We start from the raw sequence: 26882 nt of genomic DNA on the forward strand, positions 1-26882 counted from the left end.
TCAGCCCCACTAATGTAGCAGCCACAGACAACATAGAAAGGAATGGTCTGTCTGTTCCAATAAACTTTAACTATGATGATATCCAGTGGGCGATATACAAAGAAAAGAGTGGCTGTATTCCAGTAAAAATTAATTGAGATGCAGGCTCTCATTTGAGACCCCTCAAAGGTTTTAATAAAGATTATCTCTGCCGAAGCCGGTTTGGCTCAGTGGTAGAGCATCAGTCTGCGGACTAAGGGGTCCCAGGTTAGATTCTGGTCAAGGGCATGTACATTGGTTGGCGCATCCCCAGTGGGGGGTGGTGGGGGTGCGAGAGGCAGCTGGGCGATGTTTCTCTCTCATCGACGTTTCTGGCTTTCTATCTCTCTCCCTTCCTCTCTGTAAAAAATCAATAAAATATATATTTTTTAAAAAGATTATCTCTAAGATTCCTTCTACTTCTACACTATAATTTTAAGAATATATTTAATAAAGAAAGTAGAAATTAAATAAAAATTAGAATCATGATTTTTGAGGACTACAGGGGAGTCAAGTCTCCTCTTGTTCAATATGAATATAAAGCTTGATTTTAAAAATAAATTAATGTGATTATCTCATTTGAATCCTTATTCTAAATTATTCATTAATACATCATTCTTGAAACTATACAGATGAATTGCAACAGAGGGGAGTTATTTCATATTGTTCTGACCTATTAGAGAGAGTATTGGTATTATAAATTGATTCAATTTGTTTTAAATTTAATTTCATATTAATAAAAGAAATCAATTTAAACTCAAGGCTTCCAGCAGCTTCTTTAGAAATGGCCACTAAGGATTCATACATGTGTTTGGTTAAATATATGAAGAAATCTAAAGGGGAAAATTTCTTAAACCCAAAACGAATCTTATAAATTTAATCAAGTAACAGTAACACCACCAACTGGAAGAGTTGCTTCTTCAAAACATGTGGAAGCTGAGGTTGTAATTGCTTTAACCTGGGTGTTTGAACCTTGACACCCCTCGTATGCAGAGCCAGGACATTCCTAGTTGAACATCGAGGGGCTTCCCTGTGCATGACAAGGTTTTTGGCAATGTCCTCCACCCCCAGTTTTCTACCCACTAAATGCCAGTGGCAGCCTCCCCTACATGGGGTGACAACCAGATGTTTCCAATGGGTTAAATAGCTCCTAGTTGAGAAACACTGGTTTAGAAATTGAAACTCAATTCCACAAGCCCAAACATACAGGAAACAAAGGTAACACCTATGTCAACTTTCCAGAGACTTCTCTACTGATATTGACCAGGTAGAGATTTAACAGTTTTCATTTTAGAAGTCATAGAGAGGCAGGTGGCAAATTGAAACACAGATTTCCATTTTTCTGCTTACTCCTGCAGTTGTAAGTGAGAAACAGGCTGTGAATTTCTTTTCTCTCAGTAACAAAACAATATAGAAATGGATTTTGAGCTATTTCCCTGAGGAACTTTTGGAGGAGAGCGAGGTTAAATGAGGTGCCGTCCCTCTGTATTCTCAGGAGGCTATGCAAGGAGTGAATACGTGGGGCCATACAGGGTACAATCCCAGATGGGCAAATGGGAATCAATCTGGAGACCAGCTGCATTTTTATATTTCTCAAAAAGCTTTGTTCTTGCAAAATAACTACTGTGATCAAGGCAAGAAGAAATGTGATACTGAAGAGTTGAAGCTGTTATTATGACAAGGAGGAGAGACACATAACAGTAAACTACCACATCTTCTATCAGGATGCCTGAAAATGATTGGTTTCCAAGATGTGATGGCTCCAATTCAGCACCAGGCCAGCTGCAAGGGAATTTCCTTCATAAATGATATCACATTAATATTTGATTCCCTCCTCTTGGTTGATGAAAATCAGGTTTTATTTATTGAAATTAAAAGTGACTCTTAGATGGTACTTCACTGTTTGGATTTGCATCTCTCAGATGATTAGTGACTTTGAGCATATTTTCATATGTCTTTTGGCTCTCTGTATGTCTTCTTCCAAAGAGTGTCTATTTAGGTCCTTTGCCCATTTTATGATTGGATTGTTTATCTTCCTTTCGTTAAGTTTTATGTGTTCCCTGTAAATTTTGGAGATGAAACCCTTATCGGAAATAACATTGGCAAAAATGTTCTCACATGCAGTTGGCTTTTTTGTTTTGTCGATGATTTCTTTTGCTGTATAGAAGCTTTTTATTTTGATAAAGTCCCATTTGTTTATTTTCTCCTTAGGAGCTGTATTGGTAAAGATATTGCTATAACAAATGTCTGCTATTTTGGTATCTATGGCTTCTTCTAAGGTTTTTATGGTTTCCCATCTTACTTTTAAGTCCTTCATCCATTTTAAGTTTATTTTTGTGTATGGTGAAAGTTAGTGGTCTAGTTTCATTTTTTTTGCAAGTTATTTGTCCAATTTCCCCAGTACCTTTTATTGAAGAGACTGTCTTGAATCCATTATATGCTTTTGTCTCTTTTGTCAAATATTAATTGAGCATAATGGCTTGTGTTGGTTTCTGGGTTCTCTGTTCTGTTCCACAGGCCTATATGTCTGTTCATGTGCCAGTACCAGGCAGTTTTGAGAACAGTGGCTTTGTAGTATAACTTGATATCTGGTATTGTAATCCTTCCAACATTGTTCTTCTTTCTCAAGATTTCTGTAGCTATTCAGGGTCCTTTTTTTATTACAGATGAATTTTTGTAGAATTTGTCTAGGTCTTTGAAGTATGCCATTGATATTTTAATAGGGACTGCACTGAATTTATAGATTGCTTTGGGTAGTATGGTCATTTTATTGATGTTGATTCTAACAATCCATGAACATAGTATATTCTTCCATTTGTTCATGTCTTCCTCTATCTCCTTTTTCAAAAATGAGATACCATCTCACACCTGCCAGAATGGCTATCATCAACAAATCAACAAATCAATAAATGACAAATGCTGGAGAGGATGCAGAGAAAAAGGAACCCTCCTTCACTGCTGGTGGGAATGCAGATTGGTACAGCTACTGTGGAAAATAGTATGGTTGCCCTAAAAGGTTTGGCTCGGTGGATAAAGCATTGTCCTGCGGACTCAGCCTCCCAGGTTCGATTCTGGTCAAGGGCATGTACCTTGATTGTGGGCATATCCCTAATAGGAGGTGTGCAGGAGGCAGCTGATCGATGTTTCTGACCCTCTATCCCTATCCCTTCCTCGATGTAAAAAGTCATTAAAATATATAATTTTTTTTAAAAAGTATGGTGTTTCCTCAAAAAATTAAAAATGGAACTGCCATTTGATCCAGTAATACTACTTCTAGAAATATATCCCAAGAATCAGAAAGGATATATGTACTCCCATGCTCATAGCAGCACAACTTACAATAGCTAACTGTCCTGTGGGGTGAGAATGTGCACAGCTGTGTTTTATGGTGCCTATTTCAGCACATATTTCTCATTGCTCTAGTATCTCGGCTGTACAACTTCCCTTCTCTTCATTTTAGGTACAAAAATATGAAATTCACCCACACTCTGCTAATGGTAAGTTAAAAAAGATAAAGAAAGAGTGAACATGTTGCTAAACATCATGGGTTTAAAGGGATGAAAACTTTCACAGACATTTGTTTTGAGTCTACCACCTGCCAGGTCACCTAACCTAGCAGCCTGCTCTAATCTAATACTGAGGAGACAGAGAAGCACAAAGCCCCTCAAGCACACATTGTAAACGTCAAGAAGTAAGGGCTAGTCAGAAGTAAGGGCTCAGAGCTCGAAAAAGGCATCCAAGGGCCATCAGCCAAAAGAGACTCAGATGGGTTACAAAAGAGGAGACAGCTAACGTGAGACTCAGACGGGCCATCTTTTCCTAGAATGAGAAGAGGGTGGGGTCAATATGTTTCCAGGAGAGAGGACTACAAGAGAAAATTCTTAAAGTTGGGAAATATCCTGCAGTTTGAGACATTTTAAGCAGCATAGAGGCAAGGTGAAAATGTCCGTTGGTGGTGCAGGTGACAGGGACAGGCAAGAACACTGCAATGCTGGGCAGAGAGGGACAAGATCAAACAAAGCTGTCACTGATTCTCAACTCTGATGCTCTCTAATTTTGCCCATTGCTTGTTCTTCCTGGATTCAGTTTCCTCATTTTCCCATTTTTAAAGAAAAAGTTCTATATTTTTTGAGAGTGAAGGAAGGAGAAAATTATTAGCCTGAGATATCCAAAACAATCCAGATGCTCCCTGGCAGAAAATAACATTTTTAAAACACAACCAAAGGCATCCAAGTAATAAATTCATCTGTTACACATGATCTAGAATTGTACTGTACAACTGGGTTGCACTTAGCCACACTGAGCCTGCAAATGCTGGATAGTCCAAATAGTAATATGCTCTGAGAGTAACACACATCAGAGTTCGAAGACTTAATAATACAAAAAGAAAAAGGGGATATAATATCTCAATTTCTCCTAATGTCATAGGTACATGTTGAAATGATGGTTTTGATATGATGACTTCAGTAAAATATACTATTAAAAATAATTTCCTTGCCGAAACTGGATTGACTCAGTGGTGGAGTGTAGGTCTGCACCAGGTTTCGATTCTGGTCAGGGGTATATACGTTGGTTTCGGGCACATCCCCGGTAGGGGGTCTGCAAGAGGCAGCTGGTCGATGTTTCTCTCTCATCGACGTTTCTAGCTCTCTATCTCTCTCTCTTCCTCTCTGTAAAAAATCAATAAAATATATTTAAAATAATATAATTTCCCCTACATACTTGTATGTTCAATGTGACCACCACCAGATAATCTTAAATTAGCAATGACTCACATAATGTTTCTACTGGACAGAATTCTTTCTAACACCAGTTCATTCCTTTCTTCATCGGTGTGCCTACTCTTTCTTGTCAGCCTTGGAAATAATCATGTGAACTAAACTAAAATATTCATAGAAATCAACAAGACAACTTTACTGGAGACATCTAAGAAGAAAAACAGTCTGATGAGAAGAACTTCCATCTTTATCCCTCTCCACAGTAAGTAGTCAGGAGGCTACCAAGAAGCATACACAATCAAAAATGTGAAAGGAAAGTTGTGTGATATGCAACGATATTATTAAGATCGAGTGATATCTGACACCTATTATCAGGGCTGTGTTGTCAAGGCAACCATTGAGAAAGCCCCTGTCTTCTTGCTTGGCTCTGTATCATAGATTCTCATGTCTGTATGGGTGGTGATGCTGATGGATTTTCCATACTTCAATAACAGTTCAGTTCCATCAATATTCTAGACCTGACTCCCACCACAGGCAGTCAGGATAATGGGAAGCAAGGATGGAAAAAGGAGTTTCCCTTTCTCCACAATCATATCATACATGGGATAATGGCAAGTGCATCTTCCGATGTTTGACATCTATTTTGAAATAACATCAAGAAAAAATACAAGAAAAGGGCAATAGACTCTCACACACTATTCACCCAGACTTTTAGGTTTCCTCCTATTGACTTTTTTTATTTTTGTTCATAGTGTACATTCATAGTGTACATTTTGAATCAATACCCCTATTAACTTTTGATCACATTTGTTTTATCAGTCTTTCTGCCGATTATGTGTGTATTATATATATAATAATACATACACATTGTAATTTTTAAAATAATTGCCGAAAAGTTGCAGAAATGATATTTTTACCCTCTACTAATCTTAGTAGGTTTTCTTTTTCAAAGAATAAGCACATTCTCCTATATAACCACATTGCAGGTATCAAAATCAATAAATCAATATTAATACATTCCTACTATCCTATCTAAAGACTTTAACATTTTGGCAGTTGTCTCAGTAGTATTCTTTATAGCACAAATATCCTTTTTTCTGTTACAAGATGCAATTTGGATCAAGTGTTTCATTTGATTATCAGGTCAATTTTTTCTCTTTTGTGATGGAATAAGTCTTCATTCTTTTCAAGCCTTTCATGACATGGTGATTTTTGAAAAATAGAAGCAAGTGTTTTGTAGAATTCTCCCCTCAGTTTCAGTTTGTGTGATGGTTCCTTATAGTGAAATTGGTTAAAAATTTTGGTAATATTATGGAAATCTTGCTGTGTCATTCTCAGTGCACTGAATCAGGAGGTTTATACCAGCTCTTTGTCCCATTACAGCGAAGGTACCTTCAACTAAGTGGTTAAGGTGAGATTGACCAGGTTTTTTACTATCAAGTCACAAGTTTTCCTCTTATAATTAATAAGTATTTTATAGGTGAATATTTTAAGAATATAGAAATATCTTGGTAATCATCAAACTCTCACCCATTAACTTTAGCATTCATTTTGGCAATTTACAGTAAGGAAAGGCAGCCCCTTCTTCCTCAGTTGGTAATTTGTTTACTTATTTTTTTTATTAGCTATATTTATGGATTCATATTTTATTCAATGTGTTATAATCTGATACCATAATTATTAATTTTAGCAATCAACTTGCCCCAGAGTTCCTCCATAAGTCCTGTTAAGCTGGCCCCTAGTTCCTTTTGACACGCCCTACTCATTCTCTGAATACATCCTTAATTCCTAGAACAACAAAATCTTCCAGGTTTAGCTGAGACTCTCATTACCTGGGCCCTGGAACCAGCTACTTTGATTAAAAAAAAAAAAAAATCTTAGTTTATTTCAGTGGAGAATGAGATTAGGAAATCAAGTCGTGTGTATTCAGTGTGTTCATCGATTCTTTCTAGACCCTCAACCAAGAGAGCTAGGAAATTAGGAAATCCATGAATACACTAGTACACATACATATCTGCCTATCCTACTTTTTAAAATATATATATATTTTTATTTCAGAGAGAAAGAGCGAGAGAAACATCAATGATGAGAGAATCATTGATCAGCTGCCTTCTGCACGCCCATGCTGGGAATCAAGCACATGCCCTGCCTGTGGGAATCAGCAGTTACTTCTACGTTTATAGGTCTATTCTCAATCACTGAGCTAAACTGGCCAGGCTGCACATCCTACTTAAACACACAATATGCCAGACAATATACTATACCACGAGAATCACAATGAGCATAATATGCAGTTCCTATCTACTGAAAAGTCTACATTTTCTAGTAAAAGATTATTTAAAAATCAGAACTTTAAAACCCTAACTGCTGACCATTCTGAGCTATTGTTAATCTGTTATAATTTTTTCAACCAACACATTCATTTAAAGACTTTAGTTATAAACTAAATTGTAGTGGAAAGACAATTCAATGCCCAGTGCAATGAAACAATTAGGATAATAATGTAATGTTTATTATTATTCCATTTAAAAAACATAAGCAGTTAGCATTTGTTCAAAAAGCACTGTGCCTTATCTCTTGTGCATGCTTTACTTCATTTAATCTTGGCGGGGACAGTATAGGGGAGGGAGTGTTTTGTGGCCATTTCACAGATGACAAAACTCACCAGTGCTGGGAGTCATGGAGCTAGACAACAAATCTATCCCCTTCAAAGCCCTTGCGTTTTACCAATATTAGCTTTGCTGTGGGGCTGGCTTATTTCAGCACTGATAATTAAAGTTTCCTGCATGTCCATTAACACCAGCATCACAAAGAAAAAGAAATGATAGAAACGTCTTTCCAATAACTTCATAGAACTCCATCACATGAGAGTTGCATTAAAAAATGTTGAGGAACCGTTTCCAAATTACACAGCGCCAGAATCCTGGCATGTCCACAGGGAGTTCTAGAGCCCTGTTGAAGGTGACATCTATGGCTTAACCCTCCCCCCTCCAAGGACACCCTGGTCATCAGACATGTCTAAAAGACAGGAGGGGAACTGGGCCTTGGTGGTTCAGCTCTGACAATAAAATAAATACTCCATGCAGATGTAAGAGTCACATGTTCCTTCTTTAAACCATGAACACAGATGTAGGTAAATTGTGATTTTATGTATCATCACTTATCTAATTCTTTCCTATATATAGTTTTCAACACATATGTTCATAGTTATTTCATTATAAAGAGGAAACAATGATTTTTTAAGATGGTTGTTTTTTATGAGCATATGATGGCTGAAAGCATCAAACTACATAACCAATGTTTATTCCAAAGGAAGCAGAACAGGGCAACCCAGACACTGAGAAAGTGTCATTTGAATTATCCATCATGTGAAGAAGAGACAGTCAGATGGTGCCCCTGAAAGGAAGAGGCGCTCACAGCAGAAGAAAGGGGCAACTGTGAATCAAAGCAGGTGGTGACTCATATGAAGCAGGGCAGCCAGGAGCCCTGTGGCCTGACCTCCGGATGCAATGCCTCCCTGCGCGGCACTGATTAATACCTTCACACACATCTGTCTTCACGCCCTCGGACAGGGAGCTAATTGGGATGGAAAAGGCAAGCTTGAGGAAAATAAAGTGCACCTACCTGGATCAGAGACAAATCGTCGAGCTGTAACCTGAAGAGGTAGTTTCTGCGAAATATAAAAAGAGTTTTATTTTTAATAACTCCAAAATATAACAGTTTATAAAAATCAAAAGAACAAAGAAATTTTTTAAAAATCTTCATGAATATTGGCTTCCAAAGTATCCTCCTGCTAAGAATACATGTAGCACAGTTTTCATTGGACCTCAGAGCTCAAAATGGAATTCAGTAATGCGACAACCAACATTTAAGATAGGTGAGAGCCAAAACCGGGTTGGCTCGGTAGATAGAGCCTCAGCCTGTGGACTGAAAGGTCCCAGGTTCGATTCCGGTCAAGGGCATGTACCTTGGTTGCGGCCACATCCCCAGTAAGTGGTGTGCAGGAGGCAGTTGATTGATGTTTCTCTCTCATCAATGTTTCTAACTCTCTATCCCTCTCTCTTCCTCTCTATAAAAAAATCAATAAAATAAAAATATAAAAATATATAGGTGAGAAAGTTAAGGCACAAGATGTGTGTGTGTGTGTGTGTGTGTGGTGTGTGTGTGTGTGGTGTGTGTGTGTGTGTGTGTGTGTGTGTGAGAGAGAGAGAGAGAGAGAGAGAGAGAGAGGGAGAGACTTAGCTAGGTCTACATTACTATAGACTCTCTTGATCTATGTGAAAGGGACAAAAGGACATGGGCATTGGATTCTGAAACTAAAGATGATAGAAAACCATTCTTCATGAGTCTTCATTCTTACAGGTCACCTACATTCACCGGGCTTTATCATTAAAATGTGTCCAGGTTTTGAATTCACCAATGCTCTGAGTATTAGAGTGATCTGTCTTGCTAGATGGAGTTAGTGCATCATAAGTTTAGAAGCATTAACTGTGTCCAGCATCAAGGGCTTGAAAGAGTCAGCCCTATCTTCCCAAGTGTGAAACAGAAAATCAGAGAGAAGGAAACTATCAGCTTTCAACAGTGAAGGGGGAGAACAGTGAAATAAATATGCAATCGAGGCCAGCAGAGCATGGGATGGGGTTTGGGGGGAGGGGATGATTTGGGTCACATTAGGTTTTGCATTTGGACTCTAGTGCTGTGGCTTTTAGAAAGAACAGATGGGCCTCTCTGTGAGATGTCTCAGCCTCTAACTCAAATCATGGAGAAACTGCATGCAGATGAGAAGCTGGAGTGCAGGAGCGGCACTCAGGGGATGAGTAGAGGAGAAAGTCTGCCCAGGTGCAGACAATAAAGCCAGGAGAATTTGGCATATAGTAATGGAAAGCAGGCCCCAAGAATGCAGGGTGGTGGGGAGGAGTCCCAGTGAAACTGAGGTTAAGTTATAATGGGTTAGTCCAAGATTATATATATTTAAAAAATAACCAAATTTCCCCAACACCTGTAAGAAAGAATTGTAGATTACTTTAACTATCTGGGGAGGTAGATAGATGTCAGAAGCAGAAATGCTGTCCCAGTAGAAGTAAGAAGGGACAGTTAGGCCAAAGGCAAAGCCTACGGTGTGGCTAGAGATGGGGAGCACAATTCAGTAGGGAGCTGACATCCAATGGCTGAGTGCACACATTGCTTGAGGAAGGAACAGGACTAAGACCCCTTTCAGGGGGGTCTCATGTATCCCAGGGATCGGCCCCCGGGCACTCAGGTATCTCACAATTTGTCCCCCGCCATGGGGACACTGCCTTCCTGCACTCAGTGAAAACTGTCTCCTCCAACCACTACAAAGGCCTCTTTGCCACCATCTTTGTGTCCCTCCAACTTAACCTCTGAAAATAACCCTGAGCACATGCTCCAAAGCCATCTGGGAAAAACGTCTCCTCACTTTCTTACCGTTGACTCCTAGCCCACTATGAAGAACAGATTACTGCATCAGAGCCTGCCTATTTATTTATTTAATATCTATTTATTTATTTTTATTGCTTTCAGAGAGGGAGAGAGGCAGAGAGAAACATCAATGATGAGAGAGAATCATTGATCGGCTGCCTCCTGCATGCTCCAACTGGGGACAGAGCCCACAACCCGAACATGGGCCCCTGATGGGAATAGAACCTGGGACCCTGCAGTCCACAGGCCAGCGCTCTATCTGCTGAGCCAAACCAGCTAGGGAAAGAGTCTGTTTTTATTTAGCCAGGCACCATGCAGAGGTAAGGCTTCCAACAGAAACACCTCCCTGTGGGGGGAGGATGGTGAACTCAGTGCACACGTGGAAGACTGCAGACCAGCTGCCCGGTAGGCACCCCTGGAGGCCAACTTGCATTTGAAGAGCTGCCAAGATCTCACTGATGGGAAATAAGAGACCAGCGGGACTTCTGTAAGAAACATTAGAAATCTATACACAGGGAGAGAAAAGTCTCTCAGGTGCTGAGTATACAAGTGGCACCAGACGCAATCACTGGCCATCAGGGCGTGCCAGGGCACCTGACCCTGACCCCCAGGCTGGTGTTCTAAGTGGCTTCCTGAATATAGGAAGCAGACAGTGGTCATTGTCCCTCTGTTACAGAGACAGCATTGCCTAGCGATTGAGAATATTTGTGTAAAAGCCAAAGCTCTATCACCATCCAACCTCAGGAAGAAAGCTGTCGCACTGTGTAGCTCAGTCTTCTCATCTGAAGAATGGAGCTAATATTCAAAGCTGCCCCCTGGGGTGGTTGTGAGGTTTAAATCCAATGAAAACGCTTAGAGTGACTTCTTTTTTTTTTTAATATATATATTTTATTGATTTTTCAGAGAGGAAGAGAGAGGGATAGAGAGTTAGAAACATCGATGAGAGAGAATCATTGATCAGCTGCCTCCTGCACACCCCCTACTGGGGATGTGCCCGCAACCAAGGTACATGCCCTTGACCGGAATCGAACCCGGGACCTTTCAGTCCGCAGGCCGACGCTCTATCCACTGAGCCAAACCGGTCCCAGCTAGAGTGACTTCTGACGCATTGTATAAATGCAATTAATATAGTTACTGCTAAGTTTTATAAATATATAAAAATTTCCAGGCACAATGAAATTAGCATATTCTCCATGGCTGATTTTTCAAGGGAAAAAAAAGACAACATTGTTTAACTTGTCTCAGTTCTGGGACCCAGTCATCACACTCTTTCCAACTCATTGTCTCTGTTAATATTCCCTGTAAAAGAAACTATTCATATTCTCAGTCAATGAATTACCTGAGGGCTTTGATGATATTACAAGGCTATTCACAGTGTTTTCTCTCTCTCTCTCTCTCTCTCTCTCTCTCTCTCTCTCTCTCTCTCTCACACACACACACACACACACACACACACACACACACACACATACATGTCCACATTATAATATCTATTACTGGAAACTTTTTAGAAAGACAGCTCTCATACCCAAAGGAAGAGCAAAAAGTCTCTTGACGCCATTGAGGAAAGAGAATGGTAGTGTCCCTGATGTTCTGCAGAGCTCTGGGCAGGCCAGCTGGAGAGAAGCATTAAAGTCTTCTCTACTTGGAGAGAGGATTGGAGGAGAAGGTATAGAGATTATTCTCTGAAACCCCTGGGTCCAGTTCTCAGATGTTTTCCATAGAAGCTCTACACTCTTAATATTTGAGTCTTCCCAAAATTCATGTTAAAAATCCTAACCCCCAAAGGTGATAGTATTACTTTTAGGATAGTAGGGCCTTTGAGAGGTGCATTATTACTCCTATAAAAGAGGCTCCAAAGACATCTCAAGCCCTGTCCACCATGTGAGGACTCAAAGCTAGATGCTGGCCATCTGCCACCCAGAAGCAGGCCCTCACCAGAGCCCCCCATGCTGCTACCCTGATCTGGGACTTCCAGCCTCCGGTTGTATGAGAAGTGAGTTTCTGTTCTTTATAAGCTACCTGGTCTATGGTATTTTGTTACAGTAGCTCGAGTGGACTAAGACAGGAAGACACTGATTTGTGATGACAATCATGCCACCGCTCAGTCTACAGCTCCCAAACTTAACTCTGCTGACCATCCTCTTTCTGCCCCTCAGGTCCCCACTGTCTAGAAAAGTACCACCCTCCACTGCCAGCCTTTACCATGACTTTAACTATTTACTCTGCATTCACTAAAAACAGCTGGGAACTATGGTGCTCTCACGACCATCTCATCTGTAATAAATCAGAGGCATTTAATAAGTGGATGGAAGGGGCAGAGAGGAGGAGTGTGCTTATTAGGAAAAGCATCACAGTAATAATGAGATACTATCACTGCCAGCAACACCTCCACCACCATCTTAATGAAGAAAAGCACCAAGAGTTGAACTTTTTCTTTGATATCTTCTGGATTATAAGATGCAAATTGTTAATTTTTTAACACTTCTTCAATTATTTTTTTAACCTAATAAAAACCATAGACTCCAAGAATTCCAGAGCTGAGTTGTCATTAGAGAGAATATACCCTCCATTTGTAGATGGAGAAACTTATTCAAATTAAGATGTGCAGTATGATTTATCCAAGATTATTAGGACTCAGGGAAAATCCTAGGGTTAGAAGTAAGACACACACCCCAGTTTCCTTGTCCCATTGTGCTATGTGGCCTCACCGGTCATCCAATGTCCCCTTCCTAATTTCACTGGCACTAAACACACACACAAACAGGAGAGAGAGAGAGAGAGAGAGAGAGAGAGAGAGAGAGAGAGAGAGAGAGAGAGAGAGAGAAATAGTTCTTATAGTACAATTATCTCATACCTTCATTGTTCAGTTACCTATACATTTACAACTAATTTTGAGATGATTCAAGGCTTAACACTGCTTGCTAATGACAAGCTTTTGATTCTCCAGGTCAGTGAGTCTCACCTCTGGGGCTGTGATCTCACTGTGACATATGTGTCTGCTCATTAAGAGAATGTAAATCCTGCTGGTCTGGTTGACTAGATGGTGCTTCCTGTCGTCCTCCTATTTCTCATAAATTCTCCCTGACACTGCCTACACATGCTTATTTAAAGAGTGCCCAAGTTTCTTCATTTATGAAATGAAAGACTATGCAATAGTTAAATAACACAAATTCCTACAAGCCCGTGACCATTTTTAGATGTGTGAAATGACCAATAGAGTTGGATGACCATATGGCCATCCAAGGAAAGACTTCAAAAGACTTATCATGGTATGTTTTGATAAATTCCTGAGAAATGCTTTTCAAGTGTTTTTATCATCTGCAAATGAGGACTGTATTTCAACATAATCTTAAATAAAACCTCAGCATATAAATATGAAAGATAATTCTTTACTATTATAGTAAAAATATATTCGGTGAGTAGTTACCTTTAACATTTGTTAATCATAAAGTCAGTTAATTACATTGCCTGGAAAATTTTGAAAGTGGAATTAATAGATACATAAGCTTGCAGAGCCTCAACATGTATTTAAGGTATATTTTTATGTCGGTAGGGTTGGTTACATTTTTGTCGCTCTTTTGTTATTTGTTTAATTTTGGTAGATGTTTTCAAATACTTGCTTAATACATGACTGTGGTCTACATAAATCCCAAGGAAGCAATTTAATGCCTTGCTGGACCTTTCCATATTAGAAATATGTAATATTACACATTTCAGTATTCACTTTATCCATCATAATTTTCAGTGATTTTTTTAAAAAATATTCTAAAAAATGAAATAAAAGTGAAACATTTGTGGAATTCCCTACTCTCGCTGGAATCTAAGAATCTGACAAAACACCAGGGTGGATTCTACTATTCACAAACCTCTTTCCTCAAACTATTTGGCTCCAAGTTCAAGTGCGTTTGTGCTGTTGGAAAAATTCCCATCCAGCTAGCAAGATGAGGGACCCAAAATCTCCCCAGGCAGCTTGATCTGTTAGAATTTAGGTCAACGACCTACAAAGTTAAAGGTTACACAGAGAAAGAAAATCTTCTAAAGGGAATAAAAAATGGATATTCCCAGATGTGGAGCCACTCACACACTAAAGGAAGATCTACGGTCCTTATAGCAAGGGGCTATTCTCCAGGGCATTCCCGAAGAGGCAACCTCTTTATCTTGCTATTGTGAGCTCAGGGAGGAGGCAACACCACATATGTGAGGTTCACGAGAAAGGCTGCCAATCTTTCCAACATGAAGGAGTAATGCTCTGGCTCCCAGCCAACTGGGAACGCTAACCAAACGTTTCACACAGGCTCAGTTTCTCTTGCAGGGCAATGCTTTGAGCAACCCAAAGCATTTAAGTGGCCTCATTAATCTTCATAACACCCTTGGATTTAAATAGGTAGCGAGGAGGAATATTAGCATTGTTTAAGGAGAAAGGCGGTGGTGCACAAGGTTAGGAGATTAGATTCTCAGAGTGTATTAGCTGTACAGCTGAGGGAATCTGCTCTCCATTTCCATGCCCTCCCCACCCCTCTCATTATGGAAGTGCAAAGCAAGGGTTTAACCAAGCTACAAAGGTCCATTGTAATGACTATGGTAAACAAAAGTATGAGCTTTTCCCCTTGTTAGGGATCTACTTTTTTTCAATGTTCTGGAATAACATTTGACACTGCCCATTCAGTGTAATAAATATTACTATTAGTAGTGCTAATACAGGGGTAATACACAGATAGGGTCCAATAGACTGAATAATTCAAATCGCAAAGCCATTCAATTTGGCAGATGCTGGCTGACAGTTTTGAAGCCTGTTCATCCCTTATTCCCTAGACATGTGAGTGCATTGCCTCCCTCGTCACTGGGCTTTATTTCTTATTGACTGCAGGGCTGAATAACTCAGGCCTGCATCCCGTCACTTCCCCCGGGGGCCTATTAGCAACAAATCACTAAGCACAACAATATATTCTCTGAGGGAGCGGTATGGGCCTTAATAGGCGAAGTTCATCTGTGTCCTCGTGTAAAGCAATAAAATTCAGCTGGCATTAAAGAAAAGGTTGAGCCATCATGAGCATATTAACTAAATGACTCGTTTTATCTAGAGACACCATAAAACTTAACTCTGACCTCCATTAATTATGAAAGACACAGGTGTTTTAAAATGACATTCTCTTAGAATAACTCAATTGGTCTCTGATGAATACAGCTATAAAATCAAAGAAAAAGTTCCAAGTTCCTATGGAGCAGATAGGTGAGAGGCTTTCTTAAGGAAAGGGAGCAGAATACCAAGTATTAAAGATGGTCCTGCATTTTGCACAAAGAAAAAATGGAGACAAAGAGCAAGTAAATCTTTAAGAAGATGTTTTAAACAATGATGATAAAAGCATGTCAAGGTTTAGACCTCCTTGGTCATGAAATAATCTGAAGACAAAACACACACTGTATAAAACCTGTAACCAGGAGGGTAACTCTGAGAGCTGATGGCTACTAAAAAGCTAGCCTCACCTGGACTTGTGACCTGTGCCAGCTTCAACTCTTCCCCCACCACCCCACCCTCCATGATTTCTTTTTACTTCTAGATTCAGTTATCACTGGCACCAATAGCCAACAGGCACAGAGCTTAAAGCACCCACATGACACCCAAATTTTCAGTGGCACTGACAGATTTGTGTATTAAAATATAAGTCTGTGACTTTGCAGCTATAGAAAAGTAGTACCTTTATCCTTTAAAACACAAAGCTGTTTTTATAAAAATTGTTTAAATGCAAATATTTATTATGTCAAACCATTTCCAAGCTTTTTTAAAAAATATATTTTATTGATTTTTTACAGAGAGGAAGGGAGAGAGATAGAGAGCTAGAAACGTCGATGAGAGAGAAACATTGACCAGCTGCCTCCTGCACATCCCCAACCAGGGATGTGCCCACAACCAATGTACATGCCCTTCACCGGAATCGAACATGGGACCTTTCAGTCCGCAGGCCAATGCTCTACCACTGAGCCAAACCAGTTTTGGCTCCAGAAGCTTTTATCTTTTCTGTGGTTATAACGTTTCCAAAATTATCTTTCACATACATTTTCCACAAGTTTGGGGAGCTTGATTAAGTTTTAAAATTGGCAAACTATTCCATATATATAGCACAATATTTAAATAGTTGGCTCCCATTTAGATCATGGCTTTGAATGCTGATTTTCTTTCCTTTTAATATGGAAACAAATGTACAATATGGTCATATGTTATGAGCTACCTCCTCAGTCCATTTTTTCCCTACTCTCCTGAAAAATAATAAATATGTGTACTTTGGGCTATAAAATTTTAAAAACAATTTTGATTTTATTATGGTTGTTGTTACCATATGTGTTCAGTAATCACTTTCCCAGAATTTTATTGGCTTAGTTCATTCTTTATTTCATTCCCTAAATGCCTATTTCAAATCCTTTATAAGTCCTGGTTATTAGAAATAAGTTTCAGAGAATACATCAAAACCAAGATCAAACAGTCTTAATAGCACTCTGGTTATATTTCAATACCAAGATTAAAAGTCACAGAAGTACATGGATAGCCTCTTGGTATTTGACAAGTAGAATGAAAAACACAGATGGATTTTTAGTGGCATGCTACAATTAAGACCAATGCTTCTAGCAAATTTCAGATAGATAAAATCAGAAAAACATTTTCCCTTAAGCAAATTTGGTGATATGGCTATTAATCAATATTGATAATCACACTGATAGTTTAAATTTTATATGCTTTAAATGTTACTTGCAAATCTCTAAGTGCTTTGAGGATTACAGATGATGACTTATGATGAGTTACTATCTAAATTTAACCGGTGACTTTTGCTTTGTGTATGTCCGCAGGGTATTTGGTTTGTTCCTTTCCATTTTTCAGTTAATAGAGATCATTTTTCACTTAAAAAATATCAAATGAATTATCCTATGATTCTTTTAATTTCTGTTTTCCTAGAAATAGTCACTGCTTAAATTATCTCTATATATAATTATTTTTCTGGGTTATATTCAAAATTAGCAAAATCTGAGGGTTGTTTTTTTTTATGTTTCTTCAAATAATCAAAGATTTACAACTCATTCCCCATTTGCTCAAGCCCGGCTGATGCCATCACAAGCCACACTCCCAAATCTCACCTTTGGCTCTTGACCTCAGCCACCCCATTATATTCATCATCAATCACTGTCAAACCCAGTGAAACCTCTGAAACAGGCCTCAAATCTGAATTCTCTCCATTTCCTCTATCACTAAGTTTAAGTTCTCTCTACTATCACCAGATCCACGATCCCCAACTGTTATCCCTACCTCCAAAATTCTCCAAATTCTAGCACATTCTGCATACAGTATGACAAAAGTATCTCCCCAATGCAAATCTGAGTTTGTTAATAGATGGACCTAGAATACCTCCTGAGCAACTAATGACACTTGAAAAGGTCCTCAAATTTGCCAGGCCAGCAGATCATCACGAGCTGGTTGAACAGGAGATTCCAACATTACTTCAGGAAAGTCTAATTCAAATGAACTGAAGAGAGGCCTGGGCATCTATTTCTTAAAAGACCTCTCAGATAACTCTCATGATGGCTAGAATTGCAACCATGGTTTCTAGATGATTAAGTCCAAGCTCCTCCATAATCTGACCACACCTAAAGCTCTGGACTCACCTATAGTTAAGTTCCTCCTCAGCCACCAACAGGTCAGTCACAGTTCAACATAATCTGGGATTCTCCCTGTGGTGTGGTCCTTCTGGAGGGAAAACTATCCCACATGTCAGACTCCTTATATATCTCCAAGGTCCAATGGGTAGAGCCACTCTCAGTGCACCCTCTTCACCCACAAGGTTCCATCATGCTCCTTCACTCTTGATGTTTCCAGGGCCCTGAACTCAGGCCTCCCTGGGAGAATTTAATTGTTTGTGTTGACCCACCCACTACTCCAGGAGTCAGCAAACTTTTCTTTAAGAGTCTGAGAACAAAGATTTTCACCTTTGTGGTCTCACTGGCAAGTACTCATCTCTGCAGCTAAAGCAGCCATAGTTAAGATACAAATAAATAGGTGTGGCTGTGTTCCAATAAGACTTTATTTATAAAGACAGCAGGCCAACTTGGACCTTAGCTTGCCAACCCTTGTGCCAGGCTATCAAGTCTTCAACTTTGTTTTCTTAATTCCTAAGACACTTTCTGACATAAAGTAGGCTCAAAAAACATTTGACGAATGAAGAGTCATGAAAGAAGAACAAATGATCTGCAAAATTCTGAAGGATGCCATGTGGGACCCACGAGGAGAAAAGCTCTCAACTCAAATATTGTATCTCCCATACATTACTCAAAGTAAAGAGTTAGATTTATTTTGATCACACTCTTGTGTTGACTCATTCATGTAATGTGGAAAATGGAAGACTCTAGATTTAACTACATACATGAATAGAGCTGGTCTTACCAGCTCTCTAGCTCCAGCAGGGAAAGAATGGCTGAGATGATTTTGTTTTTCACAACAGCAAAAGGAACATGATTAGAAGTCTTTCCCACAAAAGTGTCTATAGACCACCTATTTGTTAGAAGCTCTCACTCCAGGACTGCCTTCCAGCATTGAATCAGAGGGGATGGGACTAGTTAGCAGAGAAAGCTGAATTTTGAATGAATGCCCTCTTTGGCAAATACTGCACAAAATTTAATAAAGCCAGAAGAAAAAGAGTGGGCTTTTTAACATGATTAACCAAATGGACCTATTGGAAGAAAGGAGAGAACCATGGAGGAGAAGATAAGTAGAGAGAATCTTAAGAGAAAATGAATCAAGTGCCAACACAGAGAAGGAAATGACAGAGAGAAAATATTTAAACCATAAAGTATAGGTTTAAAGCAATTCCAGGTGGGCAGGGGTGAAATGCAGACCAAGAATGAAAAGCAGCATCCTTCTTTTCATCACCAGCTGCTTTTCCTAAGTTGTAATTAATGTAAACACAACATAAACATCACGGTTACCTGGGATTTCTTTGCACTATGGTGTTCTGATGTTTTTTGGATTCACTCCTAATTGCTGATTTCATTCTATTCAGCAGGAGTTTTCTTTAATGTACACACTTTACTAAAATACAGCCCTTGGGAAATAGAAGTTGTGGCTACTAGAGGCAGAAATCTCATAAAAATCTCCAGTTTCCTTTTAATTACCTGCTGTTTCCAACAAATTAGTCCTAAGCTAAAACTTTAAAATGAAAAGAGAAATTATAACCACCAAAAAGAGAGAATTATATTAGTCAACTTTTTTAAAAAAAATGACTTCTCTATGAGTCTAAAATATAGAGTCCTTTGTTTAGAACCAGTGACAAAGCCATCTTGAAAGAAGGAACTCGTTCAAATAAAATAGAAGCCTGCCCATTCATTCCATGTCATCTTATGGGAATAGACACTTTGAATACTTAAAGCAAATACAGTCCCAGCACAACAGAAGTAATTTATCTTGCCTTTTTATCTTTAGTTTGGTAGATTCAAACCATGAGCAAAACAAATGGTTCAAATTAATACCAAAAAAAATTTTTTTTTCAAAACCACTTTGTTGTGACAGTGAAGGAATACCAAGCTCAGCCTTGGAAGCACTCAGGTTTTAGTTTTAGTTTTAGGTAATCAACATGCTGCTTATAAATCTACACTATTTGTACCAACATATATACAGAAAGACCTTCCAATACATGGAAATAATCCACTGGTTACTAAGTAAGTTCAAGGCAAGATGCATTGTGGGCTGGAAAGCCCATCAGGTCAGGTGTACAAGGAAACTCCCTTTTTCTTGATATCTTTATAATGCCCCCATTTTGTGATGCAATTTTAATACAATTTAAAATTTCCAATGGTAAAAATCATTATATCTGCCATCAATTATGATGATTACCTGACCCAAGTTTTGGGTGCACGGGCTTCCAGTCCACCACTTCAATCAGAAGCAAGTGGTTGGGTCTCCTGGACTCCCAGGGGACTGTGTGAGAGCTTACAGGCAAGTGCAAGCCTTTCTATGCCCTTCAATTTATATGTTTATTTGACACTGACCTTGTCAGAGATAATGAAGATACCCAGAAATGAAGTTATATGAACAAAGTAGCTCAAAAAACAAACAAGAAAAGTTGAACTCAACCCCTATTATCTTTGATGAGAATCTCTTTTCCTTATGGCTGTATGCCTTTATACTTTATTAAAATATGGATGATTTGTGAACCTCCTGCACTGTGTGCATTCTAAGCTAGTTACCTTTTGGAATAATATTTAAATTCAGCACAGGATCTCCTGCCATCTTTACAATGAACTGGTAACACTAAAGATCATGATTCATTTGGAGAACTGAATCACTCTCCCGTACATTTGGTGTTACAATTCTAAATGCAAGAAACTTACATTTGTGTCAATTTTGTGATCTATTAGTACAATGATTATATCCATAATTACCTACTCAAATATCTCTAAACCACAGCATATTCTTTCATTCTGGAATTTCATTCTGTTTGTTTTAGCTACATATCATGGGAGCTGCTTTTAGTATATTATTAGATAAAATATATAAAATTCAGTCAGAAAATATTATCCCATAATATAAACCACTAGAATCAAATACAGCAGGGCAATAACTAAAAAGATTAACTCTGATTATTTCTGAACTTGTTTTTTTCTTTATGCTTTCTTGTATTTCCGTATTTTCTACAATAAAAATGCCTGAGTCACATCATTTAAAACACCATTATTAATTTTTAAAAAGGCTTGGGTAAACAGGCTATGAAAGTCAATGCTTTTAAAATATTATGAAAGATAATGTGCTCCTTGAAAATGGTAGAGTTAGAGATCCTTCCAGAAATGTAAGAGTTCAGATGCAAGGACCTTCTGTCATTATACAACACAAATCGCCTAAGGAAAGGTTTTTGCTTTGCTGCACAATAAAATTCTTTTGGCAAAGAGCACACAGAATCTTGAACTGAGTTTAATTTCAGAAAGATAAAGTGAGACTGGTATAAAGTGAAGCCATCCAGTAAACAATTTTACAATGCCTAGTGCTAATAAATAAAAAACAAACTCTCATTGCACTTATCTATCCATCATATATTTAAATCATTAAAGATTTCTATAATATACACCTGCTACCTAAACTTTTTTTGTTAGCTTAAAGCCCTCCCAAACAGGGATCTGAGGGCTAGATTATTTTTAGTTTTAAAATTGGTTGGCTCTCCTTCCCAAACATTCTGAGCCTAATCCCACCAAGTCTTCTAGGTAAGATTCCTATTCTTACTCGGTGATATCGGCCAAAATATATACACACGTATGCCAACCCCATAGACAGACACAGAGCTCCCCACCGCTGCGTGCTTACTGGGTGCCTGCTATTGTGACAATCACTTTTCATGGGTTATTTCATTTAATCCTCACAACAGCTGAAAGGAATAGGAATAATTATATCAAATTTAAAGATGAGAAAATTAGACTCTGAAATGGACTCGAGGTCACACAGCTAAGCAAGTCCAGGTTATCCTTTCTTTTGTTTATGGATTATCTACCATGTGCCATGCACTGTACTAGAATAGAAAATACAGCCCATGTCCTAGGATTGCTTATCTGACATTCACATTTAACTGCACATCCTGGACTTTTATGTGCTAAGTCTGGACATCCTATTGCTGCTGGTCACCATGCCATACTGCATACTAGGTTGACTCAATGACTCAGTCCCCCTGGTGTGGCTGGGCTGTGGCTGTAGTGAGAAGAGGTAGATGAAGGCTTCCAGGAACACTAGTGTGGATATTCCTCAGGGCACTAAGAGGAAGATATTTCCCAGGAACTGTTTCTATCCTAGAGGGACTATGAGATGTCTGTTGTAAGTTCCATTTTGTTCAGTGGCTTCTCATTCATTAGGACATTATGTGCCATTGACCAAATGCCAGCCACTGGCAAAATATATGCAAACATGTAGTGTAACCTGTTCAATCTCCCAAATTGATGCAGTGTCTTTTGAGTCAAGCTCACAAGAAAACCTTTTCTATAGTTCTTTGGAGTTGCATGAGGGATTTTGAGCCAGCTACAACAGCTGAGGTCATATTTGCATCTGCAGTCCCAGAAGGGGCCTGTTTCCCTCATGGCTAAAGGAAAAAGCTCATCTTCCATACGGTTAGTTTTGAGGCTTGTGGGGTCCCACTCGCTTGTGTCCTTGCCATAATGTAGGTATCTAGAATGAATCTGCTTCAACCCACACATCTTTCCCTTATGTTTCCTCCAAGTGCAGAGGGGTGACATACAAATCAAATCCTGGAAGTATATACATTGAAACAACAGACATCTCTGAGTTTTTACCAGAATGAGAAATTGCTGTCTTCTAGAGAAACACAAGACAGACACAGCCTCTTCCATTGGTAAGTCACTATCTGATCATAAGGAGTGGAGGACATTGGACAAGAAATAATGCATTAAGTGAACTAATGAAGGCAGATGGCAGATTTCATCTAACAGGAATTCCAATAAGACCATACAGAGTAAGGAATGTTACAGGTCAGGCAAGATGAAGAAGCCTTGAGCTAGATCCTTACTACAAGTTCACCAAGTAAATAACTTGTGCTGGGTTGGACGGGTAGCTAATATTCCAGGAAAGTAACCAAATCCTAGAGGCAAGAAAGAGAACTTTTTACTTTTTGGGTGACATAAATAATTAACATGCTTGCACTAGAAGAGAATGAAAAACAAAACAAAAAATTAATTTGGGACCACAAGGCAGAGTCTAGTGCACCACACCAAAAAGGCAAGGTTTATCCCATGGGAGCTGCTGTAAGCAGATATTAAAAAAGATGACATTGGCCATGGTATGCAGAACAGAGAGAAAATCTGGAGGCCAAGCAAACCAGTTAAAAATCTTTGCAATAAAGAGCTCAGGCTTCCAGTGATAGAATTCCATGGAAATCAGCATCAGAAATCCACCAAGTATTAGCAATGGGCTGGAGTAAGCAAAAGCACACTGAGTGAGCCCATCAGGTCCGTATTCACTATGTACAAACATAAAGAAATAAAGTGACATGTTCAGTGTCAGGAATTAAACCCACTTCTGTCTATTACTTTCAAGTTAGAGCCATGCATCTTAATGTCTTCAAGTATTGGGTGGATGCACAAGGGCTTCTTAAGATCTGACGGCAAAAACACCAATGCCATATGTTCAAGTTTGTCTATAACGCCCAAAACTTAAGTCAGATTTAGCTTCACCCAGGTCTATGTGGGAACTGAACAGCCTCTCTTGCTGTGAGAAGTATGTTTTATAATCTTGTAAATTTGGGCTAAAAAGATGAGCACTTCACTGTCCAAAGTACTTTGCTTAGATTCCAAAAGAGTCCAAATCTACAAATTATAATACCTTTTTCTTCAAGCTCAATGTCATTTTTCCTAAAAGATGCTTACAGTATTTTTTTAAATATATCATCCTCAAAATACACTGACAAGAATAGATGACTTGAAGGCTAGGGTTATGTCTGTTTTCTAAGGAAAGCATGCTAAGTTTGAGGGGAAATCTCAAGATCTGTGCTGACTGTCTATGTTCTAGTGGCCTTGAGGTCAAACTGGAATGTCAAATGTTGACCTAAATATAAGAACTTGTGTACCTTAAGAGATATAAGGAGTAACAACTTCCTTGGATTCCCAGTTGGCTGGGTAAATGGCCTCATCATGGTCACACAAAAAAGTAACATGGGGCAGAATAGACATTATGGTCTCTTGATCTCTACAGTTTTACTGAGGAATCTAGTGAGAAGTTGAGAATATAGTTTCTGGAACCTAACTGCTTGGGTCTAAAACCTGGTCCATCTATTATTAGACACAACAAACATGCCCCAGGCAATGAATTTATCCACTTCCTACCTCAATTTCCTCATTTCTAAAATATGATGTTGATCATACTTACAATACCTACCTCTCAGGATTCATGGGAGGAAAAAAATGAATGAATTCATCTTAGAACAGTTTCTGGCACATGGGGAGAGCCCAATGGACACTTGCTGTAAAAAACAGGCATGATCCTACTCTTAGCAGACTGCTTTATGACACTCAGACTGTATTTCATCCGTAGCAGAATTATTACTTAGCACTCGTCACCTCTGGCAGAGCAGCTCACGTGTAACTAGCACAGATGTAACACGAAGGCCGGAAATATGTGTGGTGGCAAAAGGTTAGATCTCTCACCTTGCTCCTACAACAAGTTCTTTCTGTCCTGGGTCAAATGTTAACTGCGAGAAATCCACAGCATTCTTCGCTCTGAACTCCCGTAACCAGGGGCCAATTTCTAAACAGGAAAAATAAATAAACGAAAAGGTAAAAATGAATGACTTTTCTTTTGGGGACCACAGAGTGCACTTCAGGTAGCAAACATTACATTTCAGAGAGGATGTGAAGGTCCCCCAACATGACCCTGGAGGAGCCACTGGAGGTTTCCATCAGGAGGTCACACTATCCACACTGAGAGCGTGTAAAGCGCAAAGGACAGCCACCCTATAAAGAGCGAGCGATGCATCAGCACATGGCTGTGATTTACAAGCCAGATGTGCATTTTCCCACTGGCTCTGGGCTGGGCAGAAAATAACACAGCATTTCCTCTGCAACTTGACATGAAAGAGCAGAAGACTTGGAAAAATCACCAAAGCCTGCACAGGGACAAGGACAAACACCATTTGGAGCACCATTTGCCTTGTTTCAAAGTACTAGACGTTCCAGATCCCTTCCCTTGGGTTCCTACTTTGGCCCCATGATTAGACTTGTCCTTCCAACATGAGAGGTCCCCAGTCACTTCCAGCCTCATCTGCCTCTTTTTTCTAGAGGGAAATCAGGAAGCAGCTTCTCTCTGGAGACGGTGTTTGTTTTGTTGTGTGTGTATGTGTGCTTTATAAACACTGTTAAATCCTATTAAATGGCCTCCAGCCCAGAGTTCCATTCTTATAAAATGACAGTGTTTGAAATGGGCTACACTGGTGTTTCATGAGCCATTTGAGTAAATTTCATTAGCTCGTTTCTGGCACTGAAAAAATATGCATTGATTCACCTGCCATTTATGCCATACCTCACCATCATCCCTGACAATTAGCCATGTCATTTGATTGTCTTTTTTTCTCGGATGAAACATTTTGAGTGGTATCACACTGACTAAATAGGCACATAGTACCTGTCAAATCAACAAAATTACTGGTTCAAGGAAAAAATGTGCAGCACAGGAAAAATCCCTTTCAGCAAAAGCAGATGCTAAAAACAGATCTAATATAGGAATATATGCCTGTCCTATTACATGTCCTGTAAAAATGCCTTTGTTGATGCAAATGAGATGGATTATTTTCAAGTAATAGCTTTGTGTAACAAATATAGTATTTTTCTGGTATCAGTTATTAAGGGGGAAAGTGACCAACTGGAAGTTCTATTTCGTTAAAGGAAACCAAGGTTGAGTTTAAATAGAGATTGGTATGTGGTTTTTGAAAATTTTATATATATGGTGATTGTTTTTAGTACTTTATATAAATTTCTCATATTATAAATAAGTCAATTGAAACAAAGTACTTATTTATAGCAAAGTATGAAAAGGACACTGGATCTATCAAAAGTTATTAATAAACAGTCCTTCTAGGAGTTTATTAATTCAGTTAGGGAACTAGCACTAAAATGTCCCTTAAACACAGTATCTATACATGCAGGTGGTTATAACGTTACAGGAAGTATTTATACATAGAAAGGAGAGATTATTTGGGGCTTAGGTAAAAGGAAAGGAAATATTTGAGTTAACTCCTTTCCCATGCAGTAATCTTTATTTTCATTTAAAAGAATTCAATGACAGTGACAAAAAAAAAAAAAGAAAAAAAAAAGAAAAGAAAAGAAAAGAAAAGAAAAGAAAAGAAAAGAAAAGATAGAGACACATATTTCAGGTTTTAAATCCTAGACTGAGCAATGGTTATACTACTTCCTGAAATATTAAAATAAAAAAGAAGTCATGTGAAGAGGAGGAAATGAGTTACCAGCATATAGTTCTGTCAATATTGCTCAATTTTCCTTATTTAAATTGCTAACTAGCTTCCCCAATAAAACTGTATATTTTTATGGTTAACACTATATCCAAGTTGGGCAATCTGCATATTTGGTCCTTTTTTTATTTTCATGTGCATTCCTCCACAAGGTCTGTCTAGCTCAACTTTGCGCATCACAGGGCCTTCTATCTCACTGGATCCCAGGAGGACCTACAGACAAAGTTCCCATCCACTCATCTGTGTAACTGAAAATACAGCTGCATCAATACCTATGGTCTCAACTTCTCTTGTACGATCAGAATCATCATGCTCTGTCCTCTTTTGGATGATCAGTCCCTACAACTTAGTTTCAATCCATTCTCTTCCCTGGTCTTTGATCCCAACCCTAAATTACATCTTGTATCCTCTGATTAGCCTCCACTGTTATAATGTCCCTCTCACTCAGCCTGTCCACTCATTAAAATACATGTAAAATACTTTTCATCACATTCTTTTGTTATTAGAGTTTCAAACACCCAAACAAAATACATAATAAACTCCCAAGCACAATTATGTCAAAAAGAGCTATAGGTTCATTTCAGGAGTTGGTAAAACTTACACTTAAGTTTTACCAACTCCTGAAGAAACATATTTTATATAAATTATTTCAGAGGTTATTCAAAGCTCTCATTTCTGCAGTTTTGAGGCTATTATGATCTTGATAATCTTGATA

At 38.7% G+C, this 26882-nt stretch overlaps 1 protein-coding gene across 4 annotated transcripts in view; it reads right to left on the reverse strand.

The window, feature by feature from the left end:
- Positions 1-26882, reverse strand: part of SEMA5A (semaphorin 5A) — a 371086-nt gene that overhangs the window by 165567 nt on the left and 178637 nt on the right. For all 4 annotated transcript variants that reach the window (XR_014794856.1, XM_084881922.1, XM_084881921.1 and 1 more), the window contains 2 exons: positions 24351-24450; positions 8361-8406 (listed from right to left, as the gene is read on the reverse strand). Coding sequence is in view for 3 of the 4 variants with exons in the window: in XM_084881922.1 (XP_084738048.1) it covers positions 8361-8406; positions 24351-24450 (146 nt within the window). In the remaining variant the exon portion in view is untranslated. The remainder of the gene's footprint in view (positions 1-8360; positions 8407-24350; positions 24451-26882) is intronic.

Source organism: Pipistrellus hanaki (genome assembly GCF_964339955.1).
Source record: "Pipistrellus hanaki genome assembly, chromosome: 4".
Lineage (NCBI taxonomy): Eukaryota > Metazoa > Chordata > Mammalia > Chiroptera > Vespertilionidae > Pipistrellus > Pipistrellus hanaki.